The following is a 21,621-nucleotide window of genomic DNA, read 5'->3' as shown; positions in this document are numbered from 1 at the left end:
TCGCTCATGGGTTGAAATGTGGGAATCTAAACTGAATTGCAGTCAGGGGAATGCCGGGTTTGCAAAGTGGGAAACGATCGCTGCTGCCAACCACCAACCGCGACGCCGGAGGGCGGCTCGACAGCGCCGTCAAACCTGCGAAATCAGGGACTCTGGCAGCCGGTGGTGCACAAGATCGATTTGGTTCTCGTGTAGTCCCGCGATCAACAGAATTAAACTCTGCCGCGGCAATAATGCTCACAAATCATTGCGGCGATTTGCAGCGAAGCAGGGAGAGGCTGAGCGTTGCGCGGCTCCCGGCGAACGCGCAATAGCCCGGTACCTGTGATTGATACGATTTGGGCTATGGGACAACGGTGTCCCTCCCTCCCTTCAGCCGGCTCACCCGCAACGCTCCGCACTGACTGCCTCCTCGAATTTAATTTCCTCGTAAAGGAAAGTGACAGTGTGCGCGCGTAAAAGCGTGCATGTAGCTACCGATAGGGCTACATCTGACATGGCTTCACGACAGATTACAGCGGCACCTGCATACATCACAGTGATACAACCCCACTGCGGTTGCCTCATTAAGCATGTTCTGTAGCACACACATCGTCGGCGGCTTTGTGTAGGAAACCGCGCACAGCATTTAGCCTCTAGGTGTCTCGAACCGATACGTCGCTTACCATGCAACGAGCTTCTGCCAGGCGCTGCATAGTAACTATGACCTACTTTGTGGTACAAGACTCAAGCGATATGGAATGTTCGGGAAGTCTATTCATTGTTAGAATGCGTTCACACAACGAATGAAAATATGCAAGGGAGAGATTTGATGTCAGATAGGAGCGAAAGACATTGCTGAATTCGTTCCTCACTGTCCGAAGACTAAGATGAACTATGCTTTGAAATTTGTGGTATCATCAGGAAAGAGGAAAGGGGTTGGCGATCAGAATCATTGCTTCACGTACCTTTGCTGAGTGTTTGCGAATCCGAGTAAATGTCACCTCGTAGTCGCTAATTTCAAGCGGACGTTGAGGCAGTGCAACCGATGATACGCACTGTGTTTGCGCCAAATCTGTCTGAGGCTGCATTGAAGGGAAGGGAGGGTGAGCCGCAACATGAGCAAGGAGACGGAGCGGACGAGATTTTCTCTCATCGGCCCGGCTTTTCTATGCCCGAAGGATCGGCATGAGTACCTGCCAATCTTCACCTTCAAGAAACAGCTTGCTACCCAAAAGCGGGGAGCCTCAAACTCTAAAGACACGGGACAAGACGCGTGTCCTTCTGGATGGCGAGGTTGACTCAGGTTGCGCCGATGGCGGAAAGATTGGCGAGAGCCTGCAATCGAGAATTCAAGTGGCCTTAATGGTGAGGAAGAGTACTGCGGTGCAAACGCGAAAGACATTTCTTCCATTTCTCGCTTATCAAAAAGAGTATGGCGTGTTTCTTAGTCAGCCGTCTACGTCATACACGTGACGTGACCACTCAGGCTTAGCGTCCCATCGGCTCGCCGACCGTGAATTTGATAAAGGGTCTGGTACGACGCAACACAATGCACGATGAGCAGCAGTCCGACATGCCGTTGGGAATGACATCAGCGACGTTCAAAAAACAAAACAAATCTGTATCCTCCGAGAGTCCAGTCAGTGTCCCTGTGGCCCGTCAGGTAGGCACAACGTCGAATGTAACCATGGCGATAAAGGCACTGTCAGCTCCGAAGCTTTGCACATGAAGGATTTGGTCGTGTTCATCATATCAAAACGATCTGCGAGATAAGGCAACGCGCGTGGCTTCTTGACGGTTCCATCTTCAAACACACCGTCGACCACGCCGTCATGGGCCCAGTCTACCCCAGGATCCTGCAGTAGTCGGTCTTGTCCCGATCTACCTCGAAAAGCTAGCGCGATCGATATACTATGAAAAGGCACAAACACGTGCCTTATGAGCTACCGTTCTAGACAAGCTATCCGCGTTTGGACTCTTGTAAGCTGTCTTCGAGACCACGACTGCTAGCATCGATCGACGTCATGTTCTGGGGTGTATGTTATCGGCGGTTCATGCTAGGGGATCCCGAGCCGTACATGAGGCGTATGAATCATCAAGAGCTCATTCGCTGGATAGCAACTCTTAGCTTCGAACAGCGAGGTCTAAAGCAGGTTGGTGTTCATCCGTTACCCTCTCATGTCATCGTTACAGATTTCAGGGTCCAAGCTGCACGTTTGGAATGCGGGGGATTCTCAGCGCCCTTGTGATTGGCACGATCACATATCGTCTGCGTAATGGTCAGGCCACGAGCGATCGTACCTTCGAAGACACTCAGCTGGAGAACGGTTATATGAAGCTGTGATTTCCTCTGGTGTCTAATCTTCATCATCACATCAGTCCATCCTCCAACAACAAGTAACCAAGTTCCATCCATACACAACTTTACACTTCAATCAATTGCCCTCATACCACAATGCCTTCTCCATTCCAGCAAAAGTACTCCACCCAGAGCCACAAGGTCTTTGGAGACAACACCACTCCAGCCATGCCAGAGGCACCTAAGCAGGAGGCCGACCGTCGCTCCTCAGAGTCGTCAGTCGGCTCCTCATCTTACGATGGACGCCGCAGGGTATGCATAGCAACTTCGTAGCCCATGGCTACAAATCTTACCGGAAACGTTCTAACACCTCTCAGTCTTCTGCCGCCCAGCGATTTGGAAATCTAGAAGCCCTTAAGCGTCGTCAGGACGAGGAGAGCATGGCCCGAAGGCAATCTTTCCACGACGCATATGGAAAGCCTGGCTTCCTTGGAACCCTGTGGAACAAGTACGTATTATCCAACCCGCTTGCTTCGATACTTGGCTAATGTTGCATAGCTTCACTCGTGGTCCCGTTAGCCCCCCTGGCCAGAAGTAGATTGTTCAGCGATTTTGGTATTTGTTTGGGTCCTCAAAGCCACTTTAACACACCATGGTGGTTAGGAATATTTAGCATGTTTATGCCTGGAGTTCAAGCTTGCAGCTACTGCATTCGCGCAAAAACAGCATAGCGATGATTTTGGTCAGTTTTCAAACGATCATAGGATATGTACCATAGTAAGAAGATGTATTGTACTGCCAACAATTGTCTCGTTCACCATTCTGAAGACATCGTGATGTATGCGGGTTCTTTTCTTAGCAAAAGCTTAGGCTATGCGGGGATGATCCACCAAACACCGATTGGTGTTCGCCAAAGTGACGTCGTGGCCAGAACACGTTAATTCACATGACGGTATCTTGCACCAACACAGGCACGGCACCAAGTACCACTATAGCGACTTCACGAAGACCTTAATAAAACTCGACTTGACAGCCGACACGTCAAGGGAGCGAGTGCCAACACGATACCCCACCAACACGCACATCTTCATCACTCCTGCCGCCTTTTTGCACCAACGTCCCAATATAGCACGCCCAGTCAAACAATGGCTGCCAGATCTCGCTCACCAGGCTTTGGCGATACAACGAGCATCAATCTCAACCGCTTGTTGTCCAGATTAGACCGCCTAGTACTGGTCGACCCATCACCACAATTGCGAAAGTCAAACTATGAGCGCGCACGCGTGAGTGCGGTAAGCTTCACGCGCCTTTCTCTATCTCCGTCCGTATGTACTAATATCACTGCAGAACATCGAACATGCACGCACCTTACTCCTCAGTCTCGAACACTCAGCCTCCACGATACCCTCCAAGTCGAAGAAAGCCGAATTACAAAACGATCTACAACAGAAGCGCGAACTCATCAAACAGCTTAATCAGCGGATATACGAGCTTAACCAGCTGGACGACACGGATTCGGAGGGGTCTGCAGATTCCGACGATGAAGACGCAGACCAGTTCCCGTCGTACGCACCAAGAGTAAAGACGGAAGCCGGACGGGATGTGTCGACAGCGACAGAAGGCAACGAAGCATTCCAAAATGCAGCACAAGGCATCGCATCAGAACTCCGCCGAAGGGGAAAGGCGGACGCGAATACAGCGGGGGCGCAATCAGCATCCGGCAACTCGTTGTTTCCTTCCAAGCCCACGACAGGCGACCCATCGCTCGCAAAAACCGAGTCGCTCCTCTCTCACGAACGCAACGAACAAGAGGAGCTCACGACAGACTTGCTCGATATGGCGCGGCAGTTGAAGGAACAGTCGATACATTTTGGCAACACGCTCGAGGGTGACAAAAGCGTAGTGGATCGAGCGCTTGCTGGGCTGGACAAGAACACATTGAACATGGATGCTGCCAGCAGAAGAATGGGGGCACTGCGGAGGATGACTGAGGGCAAGGGTTGGTGGGACAGGATCAAGCTCTATTGCATGATCGCTGGGTTATGGCTAATCGCCTTCCTGATTGTCTTCGTTGGGCCGAAGATTCGGTTCTAGGGCATCACTGGATGTCGCAAACCTGTCAAACCATGTTTTACGTGGCACGCATCGTGAAGTCACACGCAAAGCTTTGCGGGTACCTTACACCAGCGTCAGGAACAGCATCACACGCTTAGCTAAGACACAACCAATCCACGCAATATTCATACTGCTTCACATGCAGTACAGCTCACTGTTCTCCACTTCGATCGCTCAATCTTGGACGCTCCAGCCATGATCGGGCCGCCCGATCCTCACCGCTGAGCCACGACGAATCTGGACCCTGCGCCATCTCGCAAGCTGCATGCAGCCGCTTAGCGGCTCCGAGCTCCATCTTAATATGTGCCTTGCCTCGACAACAACAACACACTGTATCATTGACGCTTTACACACACACATTGGGTTGACATATTTAGTGTCGCGACAATATGGCAACCATGGAAATGCATTCATTGGGCTCGCGCTGTACGTATTCGATGCCGGACATGACTTTACGAACCAACGCTTTGTCGCTCGCAACCTACAATGCGCATTGGCTGACGTACTATTACAGCCCTGAACCACGCGTCCGCCGATACAGAAGCCGAGTACGACCGTCTCCGAGACCTTGCGCGCCAGGAGGCTGCGAAGCGATCCTCATGTTTCGACCGCGCGCATCAAGCATACGAATCCGGCGATGGAGCGCGTGCTCACGAGCTCTCTGAAGAGGGCAAAGCCCATGCAGCGAAAATGAACCAGTACAACAACCAGGCGCGCGACTACATCTTCAGGGAAAACAACGCCGAGGGCCGCGTGGCTGGCGATACCATTGACCTCCACGGCTTGTTCGTAGAAGAGGCCGAGGATGTTCTGGAAGAGAGGATCAGGGTTGCCAGGCAGAGGGGAGAAAGCCATCTGCATGTCATTGTGGGCAAAGGCAACCATAGCAGGAACCATGTCCAGAAGATCAAGCCAAGAGTTGAACAAGTGTGCCGTGAATTGGGATTGCAGTACCGCACCGAGGAGAACGAGGGTAGGATCTTCGTAAACCTCCAAGGTGGAGATGTCCACGAGATGCCACCGCCTCCCCAGGCACCGAGCTATGGTGGTTACCCAGGGCAGCACGGTGGTCAACATGGCGGTCAGCACCATGGAGGTCAGCCGCAGCATGGTGGTCAACAGCATGGTGGCCAGCAACACCATGGTCAACAGCAGGATAACAACGATGAGATTGAGCAGATGGTCAAGAAGGGCTTGCCTAAGTTGCTTAAGATGCTCAAGTGCTGCACAGTCATGTAAGGGCTCAGTCGGTCCATTCTTGTGCAGAGTGAGAGAGGATGGCTTGGAGGGTCGGAAAGATCTCCAAGGCACATGTCACGTTGGGAAGATGTTGATACCCCTGGGTCGGATGAATGGAATGTGTTGGATAAGGAGCGCTGTTACATTGTATGTAGGATCTGCTGTGTATTTGGATATTCTTTATATGACTGAGAATGAAGCTGTCTTTGCTTCACAGCTGTCGCAGTAGAGTGCTTATTACCTGAAGAGCTACGCGTGTTGGGCCTCTTTCGTCCTGGAAAGAGATCCGCCACGCAAACTCAAAATCCATGCAAAAGTTCCGAAAGGATACAGATTTGATAGCATCATCAGGAACGGATGATGCTGTAAGACGGTGACGTGAAGTGGATGACCCACTTGGAGAAGAGAGATGAGTAGCGCAATTTTACGCACTGAAGAATACCTGAGTGGAATACAAGCTCGTTTATACACGCTGGTACCCAAGTCCCGCATGGGATAGTTATTTCCGTAGAATCCTTGGAAGTGCTCACAAGAGTGACGAAATTGTGCATGCTGCAACCTGGGTAACACTCATCAAGCCGAGACATGCATGACATACTTCTAGGACGTAGTAAGTTGCAACGCGCTGACATCACAGTTGTACTCTGCCTGGAATGTTGGTACGACGGAGGCGTTCCCTCGCACCCGACGATGCATCTATCAATCAATGTTTGCCGAAGATGAGTGACACAAAGATTGCCATAGTATTCGCAATAAATTAGTTGGGTGTACCGAATGTCTTGAGTGAAGTCGTGAATGACGTTCGGAGCTGCGGCCCGCTCCTCCTCCACTTTCCATGCATCTCGACCCTGAGCACCTTAGCTTCCTACACCTAAACGACCACGACATAAAGTGCACAGCATGATGACACAAACACAATCGCCGCCCATTCCGTCGCCTCCGCCAGACCTCAGCGCCAGACTCCCCAAGCTCATCCCCCGCAAACGCGCCCCCACATCGCGAGAACCGCCTTCTGCCCCTCCCCCACCGACGCCTTCGTTACCTGAGCCACCGAGCCTAGAGAGACATGCTTATACACGACCTTCGAGGCGTATATTGAGCCCAGAAGATCACCAACTCTTCCTCAAGAGTAAAACATGCACATTAGTCGAAGCTTTTGTCTTCGGCATCGCAGATTCGGTGCGCGACCGCAGCATTTCGAGCGTCAGGGATGAGGAGGTGACAGACACAGTCAAGACAGTCATCCAGATACTAGCAGAAGCGGACAAGGTCTTGGAAAGATGTCCGCGGGAAGACACAGGGTCACGGTTCGGCAACCCAGTCTTCCGCACATTTCTCGACGAAGTTGAGATGTCATTGCCACTCTGGCACGAGAAACTAGGGTTGAAAGACAAGGCGCAGGTCGATGAGATGGCAACGTACCTCCATAACTCCTTCGGAAACAAGCGACGCATAGATTACGGATCTGGCCACGAGCTGAACTTCTTCCTCTGGCTTCTCTGTTTGAATCGCATCGGCATACTCTCTGACACAACTTTCCCCGCGCTCGCCCTCGTCGTCCTGCCTGCATATCTGCGCCTCATGCGTCGCGTGCAAGAAGAATACTACCTCGAGCCTGCGGGCTCTCATGGCGTTTGGGGATTAGATGACTACCAGTTCCTCCCCTTCTTATTCGGCGCAGCCCAACTCCTTCATCATCCCTACATCACACCGAAAAGCATACACAACGCTTTGGTACTAGAAGAAGAGAGCAAGAACTATCTCTACCTAGACCAAATCTCCTTTGTCAACTCGGTCAAGAATGTTGAAGGTCTGCGCTGGCATTCACCTATGCTTGACGACATATCCTCGGCGAAGAACTGGTCAAAGATTGAATCCGGAATGCGCAAAATGTTCCGCAAGGAAATCTTGGAGAAGTTGCCTGTCATGCAGCACTTCCTGTTTGGCAGCCTGGTGCCGCCTGTTGATGGAATGAGTACCGAGGAGGAAGCGGGTGTGGAGAAGGAGGAAGAGGAGGAAGAGGGTGGAGAGGTCAAAGTGTTTGATGATGAGATGGGAAAGAGACATGTACACGCAAGTGTCGGCTGGGGAGATTGCTGCGGCATTCCCGTGCCGTCTGCTGTTGGTGCCGAGAGTGAAGCGCGGAAAGGTGGTGCTAGGGGGTTGCGGAGAGTGCCTTTTGACTAGAGGAAAAAAACGGGACAGAGGGTGCAATGGCGTTCAGAAAAGATGACACTGGGTATACATGGCATTGAGTATATCTAGGTAGATGATCATCACGGATTGGTATATGTAATTATGACTAACAACTGGCTTCCTGTAGGTAGCCTTGAACCCATTAATAAAGACTACGGCGTCCTGTGAAGCCGCCCACGCGACCTGATGTGTTCCAGCGTCAACCCTCTGATTTCAACTATCTGTTGAACAGTAGTGTCTCTCACTTGCACCGGCTCGCTCTCCCCAGTTCTTCTATCAGTATACCTGTGGACTTCCAACGCACCATTCAACGCTTCCTTCCTGGTCCCTTGAGATACGCCAAAATCACTTCTAGTCGGCACGAAAGTAGCATAGTTTCTCCACTCCTCCCCTGACTTGGTCACCGCCTGTGCAGTTATTTCGAGCTTCTCGTTTATTACGTCGAGATCCTTGTGCAATCTTGCATCGAGATTCCGGGCAAGTAAAGAGGAAATGGCTTTCCGCGTTACTGTCAATCTCCTCTTGACTTCTGTGCGTCGTTTTGTGGGTGATGGGAATATGGACTGAGGGATTTGAAGAATTTCCTTGTTTTTGGCGAGGGTTTGCGTTAGCGGTGCTGGAAGGATGGCGTCGACGCCGGTGTTGAAATTGCTTCGAAGAGGTGGGTCCTCTTGGTCTCGGAAGGGAGAGATTGGGACGGAGAGGGAGCTAGATGATTTTGACGTTGAGGGAGTTGTGTTTCTTGTCGTTATCAAAACATGGGTTCCTGGAGGGAGGGCGGCTGTTGCTGGCTCGTTGGTTATGTGATACGTTCTTTTCCGTCTGATGAGTAAGTTTGGGATGCTAGCAGACTCAAGTTAGATATAGATTATAGCAAGTTAAGCGCTTCGAGGAAGGAAGTATAAAGAGGAGAACTTACCAAGGAGTCTTCGCGTCCAACTTTCGATGAACAGGGTCGACTGGCGTCTCTTTTGATGGTGGAGTGAGACGAGGTCGTAGTGGTAAGGGGGAAATCTCTAGACGGCGATGTTGATATGGAGCTGATTCCGGCGGTAGCGGAGTAGAAATTGATGGCTCATTCGTAGCTAGCGGCCGAATGAACTTTTTAGTACGAGGACGTGGTGATGGTGAAGACACGGGAGCGGTAGTGCTTGTTGACCTTTTGATACGAAACGGCTCAGGATACTCGAGATTCTGTAGGTCTGGTTCTGGTTTCAATACCGGTCGAGGCTGCTGTGGCGATAGCGAAGAGGAAGAAGAGGAAACAGAGGTTGATGGCTTGTTGACACGCAACGGCTTGGATACCTCGACTTCGTGACGAGATGATGAAGGCTGTAGAAGGGGCATGGCTAAGATGAGGTATTGACAACAGTCGCTGAACAACAGGGTATATAGATGCTGGGAACACAAGTAATAATAATGGCAGGCTGTATGTGTCTGGAAACGAGAAGTCTTTTGGAATCCCCAGGTACCAAGCCCACACGTCTTCTTGTAGGCAAGTGGCGCCTGTATTTTAGGGTACTATTGGATGTTCATTCTTGCTCGTTGTAATACGCAGGTGTGTCCTGCCATCATATATTACACTTTGACATTCGCCAATTGACCGTCTCTGGTGAAGACACATTTGGTACTGTTGAGAGCCAGGGTCGACTTCCCTGTTAAAGTAACTTCCGTGGCTTTCAACAGAAGCCGTTCTTGATCAAGTCCGCCGATGTGGGTTGGAGACAATGACCTCCTGCCCACACAATACGCCTCAACTGAGGCTACAAAGAACACCACAAAGGAACACATTGTTAAATAGAGAGATTTCTGCGAAAGCAAAGCATGAGCGGCAGACTACTCAGTGATATACATCCTCCCAACTCACAGACCCTCTTCGAAGGGTCCATTTCTCCTCAATCTGTCTCCACCACCTACATAGGGTAGGCCAATGCCAAAGAGTAACCCGTGACCCTATTACAGCATCATTCAAGTTTTCGCGTCATCTTTACTGCACCATCTTCTACTTGTGGTATTATCCGAATAGTTCTCGTCTGCCGGCAGTGCGTCCGGTATGGCGTTTACGCTTTGAGTACAAGAAGCTTACTGCAGTGAACACGTTGAACGCAAAGAAGAATCAAGTTTCAAAAGTAGTAAAACGACAAGGATTCATTCTAGCATCAAGGTGACCATTTGGTCTACCCTGTAACAACTCCAGTGACGCCATATATGCAAACCATGCTAATGCGAGTCAAAGCACGCAATGCCAAAGCACACAAACTAACGCGGCCTGCCCGCGTAGATAAACCCAAGAAGAAAAAAGGGTCTGCATGAGAGCCTGCCCCAGCAAACCACTCCTAAATGTGTAGTATGCGAAACAGTTCCCAAAAGAATGGAGAATTCTATGTAGCGAAAGAAAGTTGTCCATACCCCTCGATAACACCTAATCATCCAATTCGCTAGGTGCCTCCTCGAGCTTGTGTCTCCTTTCCTCGTCCATCTCCTTGTATGATGCATATGATAACAAAGTGAACGCCCCAATAATAAGAAGACCGCCAACGATAGCAGCAGGTGTAAGAGGCGAGTTGAGCGGCGGAGGGAGAAGCTGATCGACGAGCGCGACAATGAAGATGGTGAGGAGAGCTGCGACAGAGGAGAGGACGGGAGAGGTGAGGGAGATGAGCGCGAGGAAGGCTCCGGAGAAGGCTGGGATGGGGTCAGTACGCTGCTTTGTTCACGAGGTTGCAGGGAGGAGGGAAACATACTAGCATTAGCCAACACACTGATAGCCATCATCCACGCCTGCTCTCCATGCGGCAACTCAAACAGCTCCCAGCCCATGTAATGCAAGAAGGGCAACGGAATCCACAGGACTCCCAGAGTGAAAGCACCAATTAAGCTTCCAAACAAGTTTGCGAAAATAACGCCCTTGTTGGGTGCAGCGCCTTCGGGTGGACACGCAAGTCTCTTGTACAGCACTTCGTAGAGACCATACAAGACACTTCCGATGCCAATGACGAGGTTACCAAAAGCGCGATTCTCGGCTTCATGCGACGGGGGTGCTTTATCACCGCCGGCCCCACCCCCAGACTTGGAACCATGTTTTGCGGGGGAGGTATCGCCGTATGCGACGACGAAGACGCCCACAATAGCGATGGCTACGGCGATGATCTTGCTGGCGCGGACCTTCTCGTGGAGAATGGGGATACTGAAGGCGTAGGCGAAGAAGGCAGAGCAGTTGTAGATGGCTGTAAGGTCACTGGCTGTGGTCTGGTTCACAGCCACGTACCAACTTCCTCCGGCAAGTGTAAGGGCGCATGTGATGAAGGCCGTCATCTTGAGCATGTATCGTACAGGCGAGACCTGGGATTGGCGGGGTGTTGGGTGGAGGTTCTGGTGCTGGACCATGAGAGCGGTCTGGCGGAGGAGCTGGACGTGTCGTCGCCAGAACGTCGGCCATGGCTCGCTCCAGTGCTGGAGACGTAGCAAGAAGAGAGTTGCTGGCCAGAGCACAACCCAGGAGCCGTGGGTCATGTAGAGCATACAGTATGGCTTCTCCCACTTCAATTGATGTTGGATGTATACGGCCGTCTCTGTCTGTACGGTGAAGCTGACCAGGCTCAGCGCAAGCAGGAAAGCGGCATAGGTGTACTTCTTGCGCGTCTCGTGTTTTGCTTGCAGCTCTGGATCCCGCTCGTGGAAGTGATGTGTGCTCCTCCCCAATAAGCCTTCATCCATGCTGTCGTCCTCGGTCTTGCGCCCTAACAGGGGCGCATTCGCGCGTCCATCTCTGACGTCGATGGAGGGTCTGAGATCTGAGGGCATGGCGGCGTCGTGTTCATCCCAGTCGTCAAACTCGAGTTCTGAATTGGCTGGGCTATCCGGTTCCTTGAGCGCAGAAACGGCCTTGCCGTTCGCTTTTCGATGTTGTCGCGACGAAGAGCGTGTTCGTGGAAGCTGTCGGGAATTGGACCCGGACGCAACGACGGGCGAGGTGCTTCTATTTGGGGGCTCGAGGCTGAAGTCTTCCGAGAGGGTGTGGACGAGGGTACGAGGATGCGGCGGAGGCTTCTTCCTCAGCGGAATGGACTCAGGCATAAGGCGACGAATGCAAGCGAGTGACAGTACCGAATGGCAGGTGGGTGGGACCGCTGCAAGCGTGTGATGGTATTGGGATTAGGCGGCGGCGGGCTATGCTGTCTTAGTCAGTTGGACAGTTGCGAACTGCTGATATCTGTCTTCAGGTGTTGGTGCAATGCCCTACAGCCAAGCCCCTGCATTGCCGTACACTCCGCCTCATGGTCCAATCGCGGCCAAGCTCACCTCCGAGCTACGCGTCCCAGCATACGCAGCCTGGCGACTACCAAATTTCCCCCTTTGATCCACGCCATTTCCTCGACAAATGCTCTCCGGCTCCATCAAGTCCGCCGTCTTGAGGTGCGGAAAGTTGGGTGTCGACCAGCCCGTCTGAATCACGTCATAGCTTAGCCCCATGCGTGATCCAGTCACATCCAGCCGCCTTGCATACCAAGGTCATCTGAAAGTCGTTAACCCCACGCATGCACAAGCAACTGACACGCATTAGCCGTGTGGAGACCACCATCACGAATCCCATGAGCGCGGCCGGATGTTTTCGAGATACACGCCGCAGCCTTGAACAATTCGCGTCATCGTTGGAACGGCCAGCCAGAAACATGTATACATTAAGAGGTAAATGCTCGCTATCTTGGTCGTAAATACTCGTTATCACTGTCCTGCCATCACGGGTTTACTACTAGGTAACAAAACCTATAGCGGACTTCCATCCAGTCCCTCAGCCCTTTCCTGCGTTTCCGCCTCTTCCAGCTCTTGCAGGATCTCAGGCAGCATGGACTCGACATCTTCCTCGCGCTCACCCAGTGCTTTCGCAATGAGCTTCTTGTATGTGCCTTGCTTCTCGCTCATACCTGCCACGCTCAAATTACCCACAACTTCTCTGACCAGCTCTCTCCGCTCGAGTTGCGCGCGATGTAGCAACAATGCTAGTCGCATCTTTTCCGTGACATCCACAGGCGAGTTGTCGGCATTCTGTTGCGGCATGCTACTGCACAGTCGACGGAGCTCGGCCTTTTGTTCAATCTCTAAGAGCGACTCGGCTTCTTCCACCAGTAACCGCAGTTCCTCTTCTTGCAGCCGGTCTGCTTCGTCGTCGTTGAGGTCAATATGTAGGCCATTTGATGTGCCCTGTAACTCAGCTACTTGTTTTCGTACGGCTTCAAGCTCAGCTTGGCGTCGCTTCACCACACGTTCTGCGTCGAAGGATTCAGCCTCCTTCTCCTGAAGTTCCGTCTCATATGCTGCAGCCAGCTCTTCGCATTTCTCAAGTAGTGTTGGCGCGACTTTGGTCATGAGATGTGAGGCCGTCTGTGAGCGATACTGAACAGGTTCTCGAACAGCCATGCTGGGGAATGGTACTGGAATCAGTGGTCCTCCATCTAGATGCGGTACATGTCCGTTGAGTCGGTGTTCTGGTGGTGGCGCGAAAGGTGACGATGAAGCTTGCCTTGTGCGTCCATGCATTCGTCGTCGTTGATTGAGCTCTCGAATAAGATCGTCTGCCGTCTCACCCTTTTTGTTAGGAATGTCGACTGTGACGTTGCGTCCCAACAGACTTCGCACGCATTTCCTCGCGCCGTTTCGCGCAGCAATCATGATGGCTGTGTCTCCGTTCTGGTCTGCTGCATTAAGTAACCTAGTAACCTCTTCTGGTATCCAGGTTTCTGAGAGTTTGTTGATGATGCAGTCAAGATACCATCTTGCGCAAACGTACTTGTTCGAGCTGCTGGTGGTCGCCGCGATGTGATGGAAGACGGTACTGCCGAACCAGTCTGTCCTATGAACCGTCTGCTGGAAGATCTTGACCATGCTGGGCATGGTCTCCTTGTCGAAGTTGTTCGTGAACATGACGGCGCGCATTAGGGGTGTCTCCAGGTTGTTCGACAGGCAATCGATGCGTGCTCCTCGGTGTATCAGCTCCTTTACTACCCCAACATCACCCATCGCCGCTGCCCAGTGCATAGCTGCGTGTCCCTTCTCATCGATCGGCCGGTCGAGGTTTATGCTCTGCGGTGGTTCGGGCCAGGAGACGGCGGATTCGTGGTCTAGCAACATGAAGTAGTCCAGTAGCTGATCGGCCCATATTTGATGTTGTTGATCCAGAAGAGACATCTGGTCAATCCCCCGCTTGCGCTTTCTGCCTCCGCCCGTTGAGTAAGAATCCAGCATATCGGCGTCACCCAACATGGATTCCGAAATGACAGTCTCGTTGTCCGGCGTCTCCTCGCGGAAGATCTGCGATCTGATCTGAGAGGCCTCGTAGGGCTCTTCGCTAACTTGAGACTGCGCGGATGTAGTTACAAAGGCTGCGATGCAAGTCAGCTTCATGTCTCGCGCATTAAAGCTTGAACAATGACCAATGAGAGTGACCTCCTACATTGCATAGATTCAAGCGAATAGACATTTTTACCATTCCGGGCCGCGGCAGCAGCAGCCGCAGCGGTTTGCTTTGGAGGCTTCATGCGATTTGAGGCAGCTGTCGCATGCTTGGGCGCAGGTGGAGGGCTCCGGTCACCAGGGACGTAGTCGAAGATGGCGCGCATCTTGTCCAGCACACCATTCCGCTCTGCCAGATGTCGCCCCTCCTCGAGGGGTATCCATGTGCCTTGGTATTTACCATATCCACCTTGGACCTTCTCGTGCACGCCCTTCTGGACTTCGCGCTCAAGGATACGGGTACGCGCAGGCTTGTCGTAGTCGGCTACCTTGAGGATGTGAGTGGCGTTGATCCAGTCGTCAGCGCGACGGCGCATGACATGGTTGCCGTTGACATTGCACTCGTAGACGGGAACCTGCAGTTTGTCAGTGCATTGTCGCAAAGTGGTGGCTGAGACTTGAGTCGCAAGCGGTGATTGCTACGCACATTACTGTAGGTTGCCGAATAGATTTTGCCATCGGGCGCGGGGGGCATCTTCACCATTCGATGAGCAGTAACAAGGCGTCTGGGAGGCGTGTCAAGTGATTTCGTGAGGGCGTGTCTACAGTTCGCGTCAGACCTGGGGGAAGTCGCGTTGGAAGGCCGCGTTCGCGCCTGCCCTGCCAAGCGTCGGGGTCCGGCGGTGGTCAGCTTGCCTTTGCCGACCGCAAGTGAACCTCAGCAAGCTCGCCCGCAAACGACTCTCCGCCCACCAGCCCCCCGCGCGCCATTGAAGACGAACACCATCGAGGGCCGCCACTATGACCATCACCGATACCATCAAGCATGCCGTCGGCCTTGACGGCGAGCCGAGGAGTACGTCGGGCCAATCATCTTGACGCAATTGGTCATGAGGAATAAAGACTGACGGGAATGTAGAGGCTACCCGTGAGGAAATGAGCGCCGCCAAACTACCACTGGCCTACCGAGACTCATGCGCACATCTTCTTATCCCCTTGAACCGGTGTCGGTACGAGGAGTACTACCTACCATGGAAGTGCGAGGTACGCGGAGAACCGGTCAAGGAAAAGACGACGACAGGCGGCTGACCAGAGTATTAGAACGAGAGACATTCCTACGAAAAGTGCCAATATGACGAGTTCAAGGAGCGAGTAAAGAAGATGGACGAGCTGAGGGCAGCCAAGAACGGACAGCGAAGCAACTAGGTTTCATTATGCGGAAATGGCAGATCGTCATGTCAGTCACGAGCGGAGAACGCTGCATGTGTATATCAAAGCAGCAACAACTACGAGCCATCAATTTCGAGCCATGGCAGACGAGTGACGTCCACGTGTTGTGGAGAACGACAGGCAATGAAAGCAAGAGGACCACAGCGCTGACTTGAACACAAAGCTTCAATAGTTGGACAGCCTATTTTGAATGCTCACTCGCTGCCTTGCTAGATATCTACCTCCCTCGCTGTGAACGCTAAATCTATCCGATCTACAACTTCGCCTTGGTATCTTCCAATGCAGCCTTGTCTCTCAACTGCCTTCGCATAATCTTTCCAGACGGATTCTTCGGAATCGCATCTATGAAGTTCACGCCTCCTTCCAACCGCTTGTGTCTGGAGACGCGCTCAGCCAGCCAGTTCTTGATCTTCTCCGCGGTTTCTGGAGTCGCACTTTCCTGCGACTGAGGCACAATGTACGCGCGAGGCAGTTCATCACCGTTACTGACTATGATTAGCGGTCGTGAGATTGAGAGAATCGCGTAAACTCACGCTGTAATACCGATAACGGCAGCATCTTGCACGTCCGGATGATCAAGCAGTAGCGCCTCCAACTCTGCTGGCGCGACCTGTAGACCCTTCACCTTGATCAATTCCTTCTTCCTGTCCACAATGAAGAAGTGGTTGTTCTTGTCCACGTATGCCACATCTCCTGTCTTCAGCCATCGGTCTTCTGTCATAGTCTCCTTCGTCGCATCAGGCTTGTTCCAATATCCCTTCATGATATTCGGCCCGCGAACCCAGATTTCGCCTCTCTCGCCTTGTGGCGCTTCGACCTTGCCGTCATCGTCCAATACAATCTTCGCCTCGCAGTTTGCCAGAATCTCACCGACCGAGAAGCTATCAGAGTAGATCGAAGGATGGAACGTAGTTGCTGCACATGTGACCTCCGTCATACCGTAGCCTTGCTTAACGTTGACTTGCCCATTCGGCCATATACTTTCGAATTCCCGAATGACTTCTCGACCGAGAGGAGCGGCGCCGGACGATACACCAGTCACAGAACTCAGATCAAACTTCTTCGTCGCTGGGTGTTTGGCCATGGCCACTACGACCGGCGGCACCAACACCATGTCACTAATATGGTACTTCTGCACATTCTGCAGCATCTCTAGGAAGTCGAACTTGGGCATCATGTAGACCGGTACGCGTTGCTTGACAGCGCCGAAGCAGAAGATGGCTTGTGCCATAGCGTGGTACATGGGGAGAAAGCAGAGATACCTCTTCTTCTTCAGCTTCTCCTTGTAGTCCGGTGCGGTGGCTTGAATGTGAATTTGTTGGCTGGTGTTTGCGACATAGTTCTTGTGCGTTATCATGACGCCTTTCGCAACACCAGTCGTTCCCGACGAGTAGTTGAGCGCTACTACTCGGTCGAGTTCTTCTGGTGTTTGTAGATTGGGCCAAGAGTAAGCGCTACCGCGTTCTGGGGTGTCGAGAAGTTCAGTCCAATGGCGAATATGTCCCAACTCGGTACTCTTCTCCACTTTCCGACCCTCAAACGTCGCTAGGCCATCGTCAAAGATGAAGACGCGCTCAGCGCCCATGCCCGCTTCTTTTGCAGCTGCGATTCCCGTGTCCAGACTGCCCTCTGCGCATATCATAAAGCGTGCTCCGCTGTCTTTCAATTGGTACGCTAGCTCTCGAGCAATGTAGGTCGGGTTTGCACCTGTGAAAACGCCCTCTGCCATGATGACACCTAGGACTACTATTGGGAAGAACAGCGTATTTCCTGAGTACAGCAATACGCGATCACCTGGTTGCAGACCCGCGCGTCGCAAACCTGAAGCCAGACGTTGCGCATCGTGCCGCAATCTGTCCAATGTAATGTTGTACTTGTCGGGTTCGCTTGCAGAAAGGTAGAGTGGAGTCTTCGGTAGTTCTGCAGTTGGAGAGTCGAAGATGTACGTTGGTAGGGAAACGCTAGGTATAGGGAACGACCAGCGAGACTTGATGACCATCTTTGCGGTTCGATTTGTTGAATGCTAGGGAGGAAGTAATGCTGTCGAATATTTGGTGAGGGCGCAGCACTTTGAATCACCTAAAATGTGGTCTTATTGTTCTTGGTCCTCGGCCGATTGATCCCTTGGACACCGAGCTTGTTGCTGTATCCCTTCCTGAATTCCTGCGGAGTCGGAAGGAGTAGGCGTGGGTCCCTGGTCCACATCAGCATCAATGACCACTCAAGGATACACGCGTACGCTCAGCAGTAACTTACAGTATAATACTCGCCTTGTAAACGTTATCGTGGCGTTGGATTGAGATGAGAACGTCGCAGGAGGGAAGTTACAACGCGCTGCATCATGTAGTCTATCCAATACCCACCGGTTTAAACATGCCCCGAGGCATCCATATCTGCACAGACAGCACGCTATACCATGATAGCAAGATTAATGGCTTCATCGCGTTAGCCAAGGCCTCCGATGGGCCGCGAAGTGTAGGTGATGAGGCGGGTTCTGCGGGGGAGTGCTAGCTGTGCCGAGGTAGATTTCTGGGGTAGTGTTGGGGTAAGCGAGGGAATCGTCCACGGGAGTCTGGGCAAGCCGTGGCAGCGTGCGGATGTGACCTTTATCCGTTAGATTACTGATTAGTCTACTACCACCAGGGGTTAGTAGACTTTCACAAGAATCAATGGGACTTTGAACATGATATTAGTATTCGGATTACTCTCGAACCAACTTCGAGTCCAAACAAGCTTTCCTCGACAACATCCAAGTACATGTAATAATGTCTCTGGAATGAAAAGCCAAGTATCAGCCGATATGTCAAAGGCGAACCTCAAGCCATAGCACTTCACCTCGAACACCGTGGGTGTCTCGTGAGGCCCCAAACGCCGACGCTATGCATAACAAACATTCTCCGTACGTGTACCGCTCGTGATTACCTCGCAACAATCCGTTTATGCCTTGTCCTCGGCCTCATCATCACTGCTTTCCCTCTCTTCCCACCCCACCATACGTCTTAACACCCTATTCTCCTCGCCCAACTCTTTGCATCTACCCCTTAAGCCTTGCTCGATTTCACTCTGGCATCGCAGTGCGTTCCTTGCGTTCTCTGCCACGCGACTCAACCCTGCTTGCCAGTCTGCATGTTCGAGCCGCAGCCCCATGGATGTTGAGCGTTCTTGATCAAGGAGGCTTTGATAGTATTTGTGAAGGGCGAGCATGGCTGAGGTTTGAGAATAAGCATAAGGACGTAATTTATCGAGAAGAAGAGTCAAGGCAGATTCGTAGTCGGTAAGGAGGGTTGAGAGCGATGAGTTCGTGGAGGTCAAGGATGCGATTGTGGATTGCGCGGCCGTAAGCTGTGATTGTAGATTTGCGACTGTTGCTGCTGTGAGGAGTGTCAGTGTGTGATTATCGGGTATCAGTCGGATGTGGTTGTCTGTATTGTCTCCAAGCAGACTAAACATACCATTTATCTCGCCATTAACCTCCCTCATGGCCACCCCTCCTCCACCTCTCAGATTAAGTCCACCGCCGACTTCGCCTCCCTCTTCTTGTGCAGCCCTCCCCTGTATCGCAGCGACACCCTCCACAATGCCCCTCGTTTGCGCCTTGTTCTCCTCTAGTAATTGACTCAACTGCTGCACCACCGCCCACAGATGGTTCATGTCCGTCTGCTGGCCCCCACTTGGCAAGCCATTGACCATTGGAATGCCGTTCTGGCCGCCGCCGTTGACTTGCGAACCTGCTATGCTGCCCGCTTGTGAATGTGAAGGAGAAGGTGGTGGGCGGTTTTGATTGTGCTGCTGCTGTTGTTGGGCGGCTTGTTGCTGGGAGGACTCCAGGAAAGAGTAGTTGTTCATGGCGATGTCGGTGTGTGCGGGTGGTGGAGATTAGATAGCTGCGGATATTGGTGGAGTCGGCGTGCGGCGCGGGTTAGAGGCGTCGATAGTCGTGTGTGTGATTGGATTGAGAGTCTGTTGGTGGGATGTTCGGCGCACACCAAGTTCCTCTTAGTGACGCGACACTTGATTTCAGGTTAGAATGCGTATTGTGTCGTGTGCGGGGTCACGTCGACTTAAGTTGCGGAGTCTTTGAAGCCTTCAAGTTGGCGACGTGCATCCTAGGGTCGAGACGCTGATGCTAGTGGCTTGGCAGTGCCTTCTGGCTATCCAGGTGGACAACACCGCGATTTATTTGCAAGAAAGATGTAGATTCCAGATACTAAACCGATGACGATATTCGTTCCAAAAAAAAAAGCTCAACTCCAGTATGCAAAAGTCTCAAAAGCAAAAATGCAACATGCGCGGTATCAACCAGTCCGTTCCAAACCACACCCTCCATATCACCATTATCCAAACTTCCGTATTCAGATCTCGTATATCGCCAGCCTGAACTGGGATCATCTAGCTCTTTGAAAAATGGACGATACTACCCGGTCATCTATCAGGCAGTACATACCTTCTCTCAACACTCATCTCACGGTCCGCCTCGTCTTCACCCTCAAACCTCAATCTGACGAGATTATCCACAGGCTCTCCTTCTTTACTCCCATCTTCTTTCTTGACCTTGCCGTCGATCTGTCTCCATACAGCTACTACTTCCGCCTTATAGAAGGTAGTGGTACCAGGGTACAGAGCGAGCACGTTCTTCCCTTTACTAAGGTCAGGCAGTGTGGTGTTGGAAGAGGGTGGCGGGATGGGAATTAGATGATTTACGGAAGCACGGTAGGGTACTGATGGTGTCGGGGGATCCGGATCAGCATCGATAATTTCGTACCGACGTTGCTTTCCTTCGCCGATCACCGACGTTACGCGGCAGAGAATGCCTTCACCCTCGAATGACATGGAAGAAGAAGAAGAGCGATTCTTTGCGTTGTTCCGGTAGAGAACCTCTGTTTGTGGTGATAGGCGAGGTCGGACTTCTGTAGTATGGTCGTCAGCTGTCGTGATGTTCGAAGGGAGATGGGATGATAAACGGGAACGTGAAGCGGGCGCTATGAGAGGAAGGATAATACATGTGGCATGAGCACTTGAAAAAGACGTATGAGATCAGATGAGGTGAAATTATGAGCTTGCCTATCCGACTACAAACCTCGAACAAGCCGAAAGGAAATTTGCCAGAGTGGGTATCATCTGCCGTCTAGAAGGAACGCCGATAGTGTAGTACAGCTCAACGCTTGGTCTTGTACTTGATCGTGGGCTTGGTTTTGGAAGGAGGAAGAACCATCTTACCCTTACCCGAATCGTCTTCATCGATCTTTACGCTGCCCTCTCTCGCAACAGGTACTGATCCTGCTCTGCTACTGCCCGACTTGGCTACCAGTCGATCTTTTTGGCTGCTGATAACGACCTTTGGGCTAGGACCTCCAGGACTGTCCGCAGCCATGCTGTCGCGGTCATCGATACTATCGGTCAGCTTTCGCTTGCCCTGGCGGTCGCGTCCCGACTTCCCGTGCCCAACGCTAGTGGCTCGTGATGCTGAAGGTGGAGCCTCTTCTGACATGCGGAGGGCGGCCAGTAGCGTCATCTGGGTGTGGACATCATTGCCGCCTTCGACGGGTTGCAGAAGGGTTTGCGCCTCATTGAGATTACGGATGTTGTCGCGTAGAAGGTCTTCAAGTTCGTCGTCAAGGCGGGCTGAAGTTTCCTCGCCGCGATCTAATAGTGTCAGCAACACGACGATACATGACAGTCGGTGAGATGTTGACGGACCGATACGAGCAGACTGTTCTGCGACAATAGCGGAGATCTTCTCTTGCAAGACATCGGACTCTTTCTGCGGTATGTCAGTAGAGGAGCAAATCTTTGCCTAGTCAACTAAAAGTAGAGCAGGGTCTATTTGGGCACGGCGTTCATGATCAGCTCGGCTGTGGTCGAGATGTCCTTCGGAGTCACGAAGATTCGACGGTACTCCGCTTGTAGTGAGCAAATGATGGCGGTGAAAATAGAGATGTTGATCCCAACGCCAGTGATAATCAAGAAAATGAATCTCGTACCATGAGTTGATCAACGCGTCGGCCATCGGTTTTGATCGAGTTCCAGATGACCCTCTCTTCATCGAACTCTTCCTTTAATTGACCTCGTGGCCTGCTGCGGGCTGCCATGTTGACGGAAGTTGTGGCCCG

General features: G+C 52.1%; 10 protein-coding genes across 10 annotated transcripts; 5 read left to right on the top strand and 5 right to left on the bottom strand.

Moving 5' to 3' along the window:
* Positions 1–2,437: 2,437 nt before the first annotated feature.
* J4E82_003148 (uncharacterized protein) lies at positions 2,438–2,879 on the top strand (the record flags this gene model as incomplete). Its single annotated transcript, XM_051729437.1, has 3 exons — positions 2,438–2,593; positions 2,659–2,789; positions 2,840–2,879. 3 exons carry the CDS (start codon positions 2,438–2,440, stop codon positions 2,877–2,879), a joined length of 327 nt encoding a protein of 108 aa, XP_051590821.1.
* Positions 2,880–3,426: 547 nt separating this feature from the next.
* On the top strand, positions 3,427–4,375 carry J4E82_003147 (uncharacterized protein; the record flags this gene model as incomplete). The annotated part of the gene is made up of 2 exons (XM_051729436.1): positions 3,427–3,573; positions 3,629–4,375. 2 exons carry the CDS (start codon positions 3,427–3,429, stop codon positions 4,373–4,375), a joined length of 894 nt encoding a protein of 297 aa, XP_051590820.1.
* Positions 4,376–4,794: 419 nt separating this feature from the next.
* On the top strand, positions 4,795–5,635 carry J4E82_003146 (uncharacterized protein; the record flags this gene model as incomplete). Its single annotated transcript, XM_051729435.1, has 2 exons — positions 4,795–4,822; positions 4,911–5,635. The coding sequence occupies 2 exons, from the start codon at positions 4,795–4,797 to the stop codon at positions 5,633–5,635; spliced, it is 753 nt and encodes a 250-aa protein (XP_051590819.1).
* Positions 5,636–6,535: 900 nt separating this feature from the next.
* On the top strand, positions 6,536–7,822 carry J4E82_003145 (uncharacterized protein; the record flags this gene model as incomplete). Its single annotated transcript, XM_051729434.1, has 1 exon — positions 6,536–7,822. The coding sequence occupies one exon, from the start codon at positions 6,536–6,538 to the stop codon at positions 7,820–7,822; it is 1,287 nt and encodes a 428-aa protein (XP_051590818.1).
* A 2,431-nt stretch (positions 7,823–10,253) lies between these two features.
* On the bottom strand, positions 10,254–11,908 carry J4E82_003144 (uncharacterized protein; the record flags this gene model as incomplete). Its single annotated transcript, XM_051729433.1, has 2 exons — positions 10,254–10,516; positions 10,576–11,908. The coding sequence occupies 2 exons, from the start codon at positions 11,906–11,908 to the stop codon at positions 10,254–10,256; spliced, it is 1,596 nt and encodes a 531-aa protein (XP_051590817.1).
* Positions 11,909–12,598: 690 nt separating this feature from the next.
* J4E82_003143 (uncharacterized protein) lies at positions 12,599–14,825 on the bottom strand (the record flags this gene model as incomplete). Its single annotated transcript, XM_051729432.1, has 3 exons — positions 12,599–14,211; positions 14,283–14,697; positions 14,769–14,825. 3 exons carry the CDS (start codon positions 14,823–14,825, stop codon positions 12,599–12,601), a joined length of 2,085 nt encoding a protein of 694 aa, XP_051590816.1.
* A 257-nt stretch (positions 14,826–15,082) lies between these two features.
* Positions 15,083–15,487, top strand: J4E82_003142 (uncharacterized protein; the record flags this gene model as incomplete). The annotated part of the gene is made up of 3 exons (XM_051729431.1): positions 15,083–15,137; positions 15,201–15,325; positions 15,383–15,487. 3 exons carry the CDS (start codon positions 15,083–15,085, stop codon positions 15,485–15,487), a joined length of 285 nt encoding a protein of 94 aa, XP_051590815.1.
* Positions 15,488–15,764: 277 nt separating this feature from the next.
* J4E82_003141 (uncharacterized protein) lies at positions 15,765–17,510 on the bottom strand (the record flags this gene model as incomplete). Its single annotated transcript, XM_051729430.1, has 2 exons — positions 15,765–15,996; positions 16,045–17,510. The coding sequence occupies 2 exons, from the start codon at positions 17,508–17,510 to the stop codon at positions 15,765–15,767; spliced, it is 1,698 nt and encodes a 565-aa protein (XP_051590814.1).
* A 938-nt stretch (positions 17,511–18,448) lies between these two features.
* J4E82_003140 (uncharacterized protein) lies at positions 18,449–19,357 on the bottom strand (the record flags this gene model as incomplete). The annotated part of the gene is made up of 2 exons (XM_051729429.1): positions 18,449–18,882; positions 18,964–19,357. The coding sequence occupies 2 exons, from the start codon at positions 19,355–19,357 to the stop codon at positions 18,449–18,451; spliced, it is 828 nt and encodes a 275-aa protein (XP_051590813.1).
* A 576-nt stretch (positions 19,358–19,933) lies between these two features.
* J4E82_003139 (uncharacterized protein) lies at positions 19,934–21,600 on the bottom strand (the record flags this gene model as incomplete). Its single annotated transcript, XM_051729428.1, has 4 exons — positions 19,934–20,418; positions 20,729–21,154; positions 21,209–21,272; positions 21,493–21,600. The coding sequence occupies 4 exons, from the start codon at positions 21,598–21,600 to the stop codon at positions 19,934–19,936; spliced, it is 1,083 nt and encodes a 360-aa protein (XP_051590812.1).
* Positions 21,601–21,621: the final 21 nt, after the last annotated feature.

Source organism: Alternaria postmessia (genome assembly GCF_024291825.1).
Source record: "Alternaria postmessia strain BMP 2775 chromosome Unknown scaffold_13, whole genome shotgun sequence".
Classification (NCBI taxonomy): Eukaryota; Fungi; Ascomycota; class Dothideomycetes; order Pleosporales; family Pleosporaceae; genus Alternaria; species Alternaria postmessia.
The sequence above is the reverse complement of the archived record's forward strand: the minus strand, read 5'-3'. Positions and strand labels throughout refer to the sequence as shown.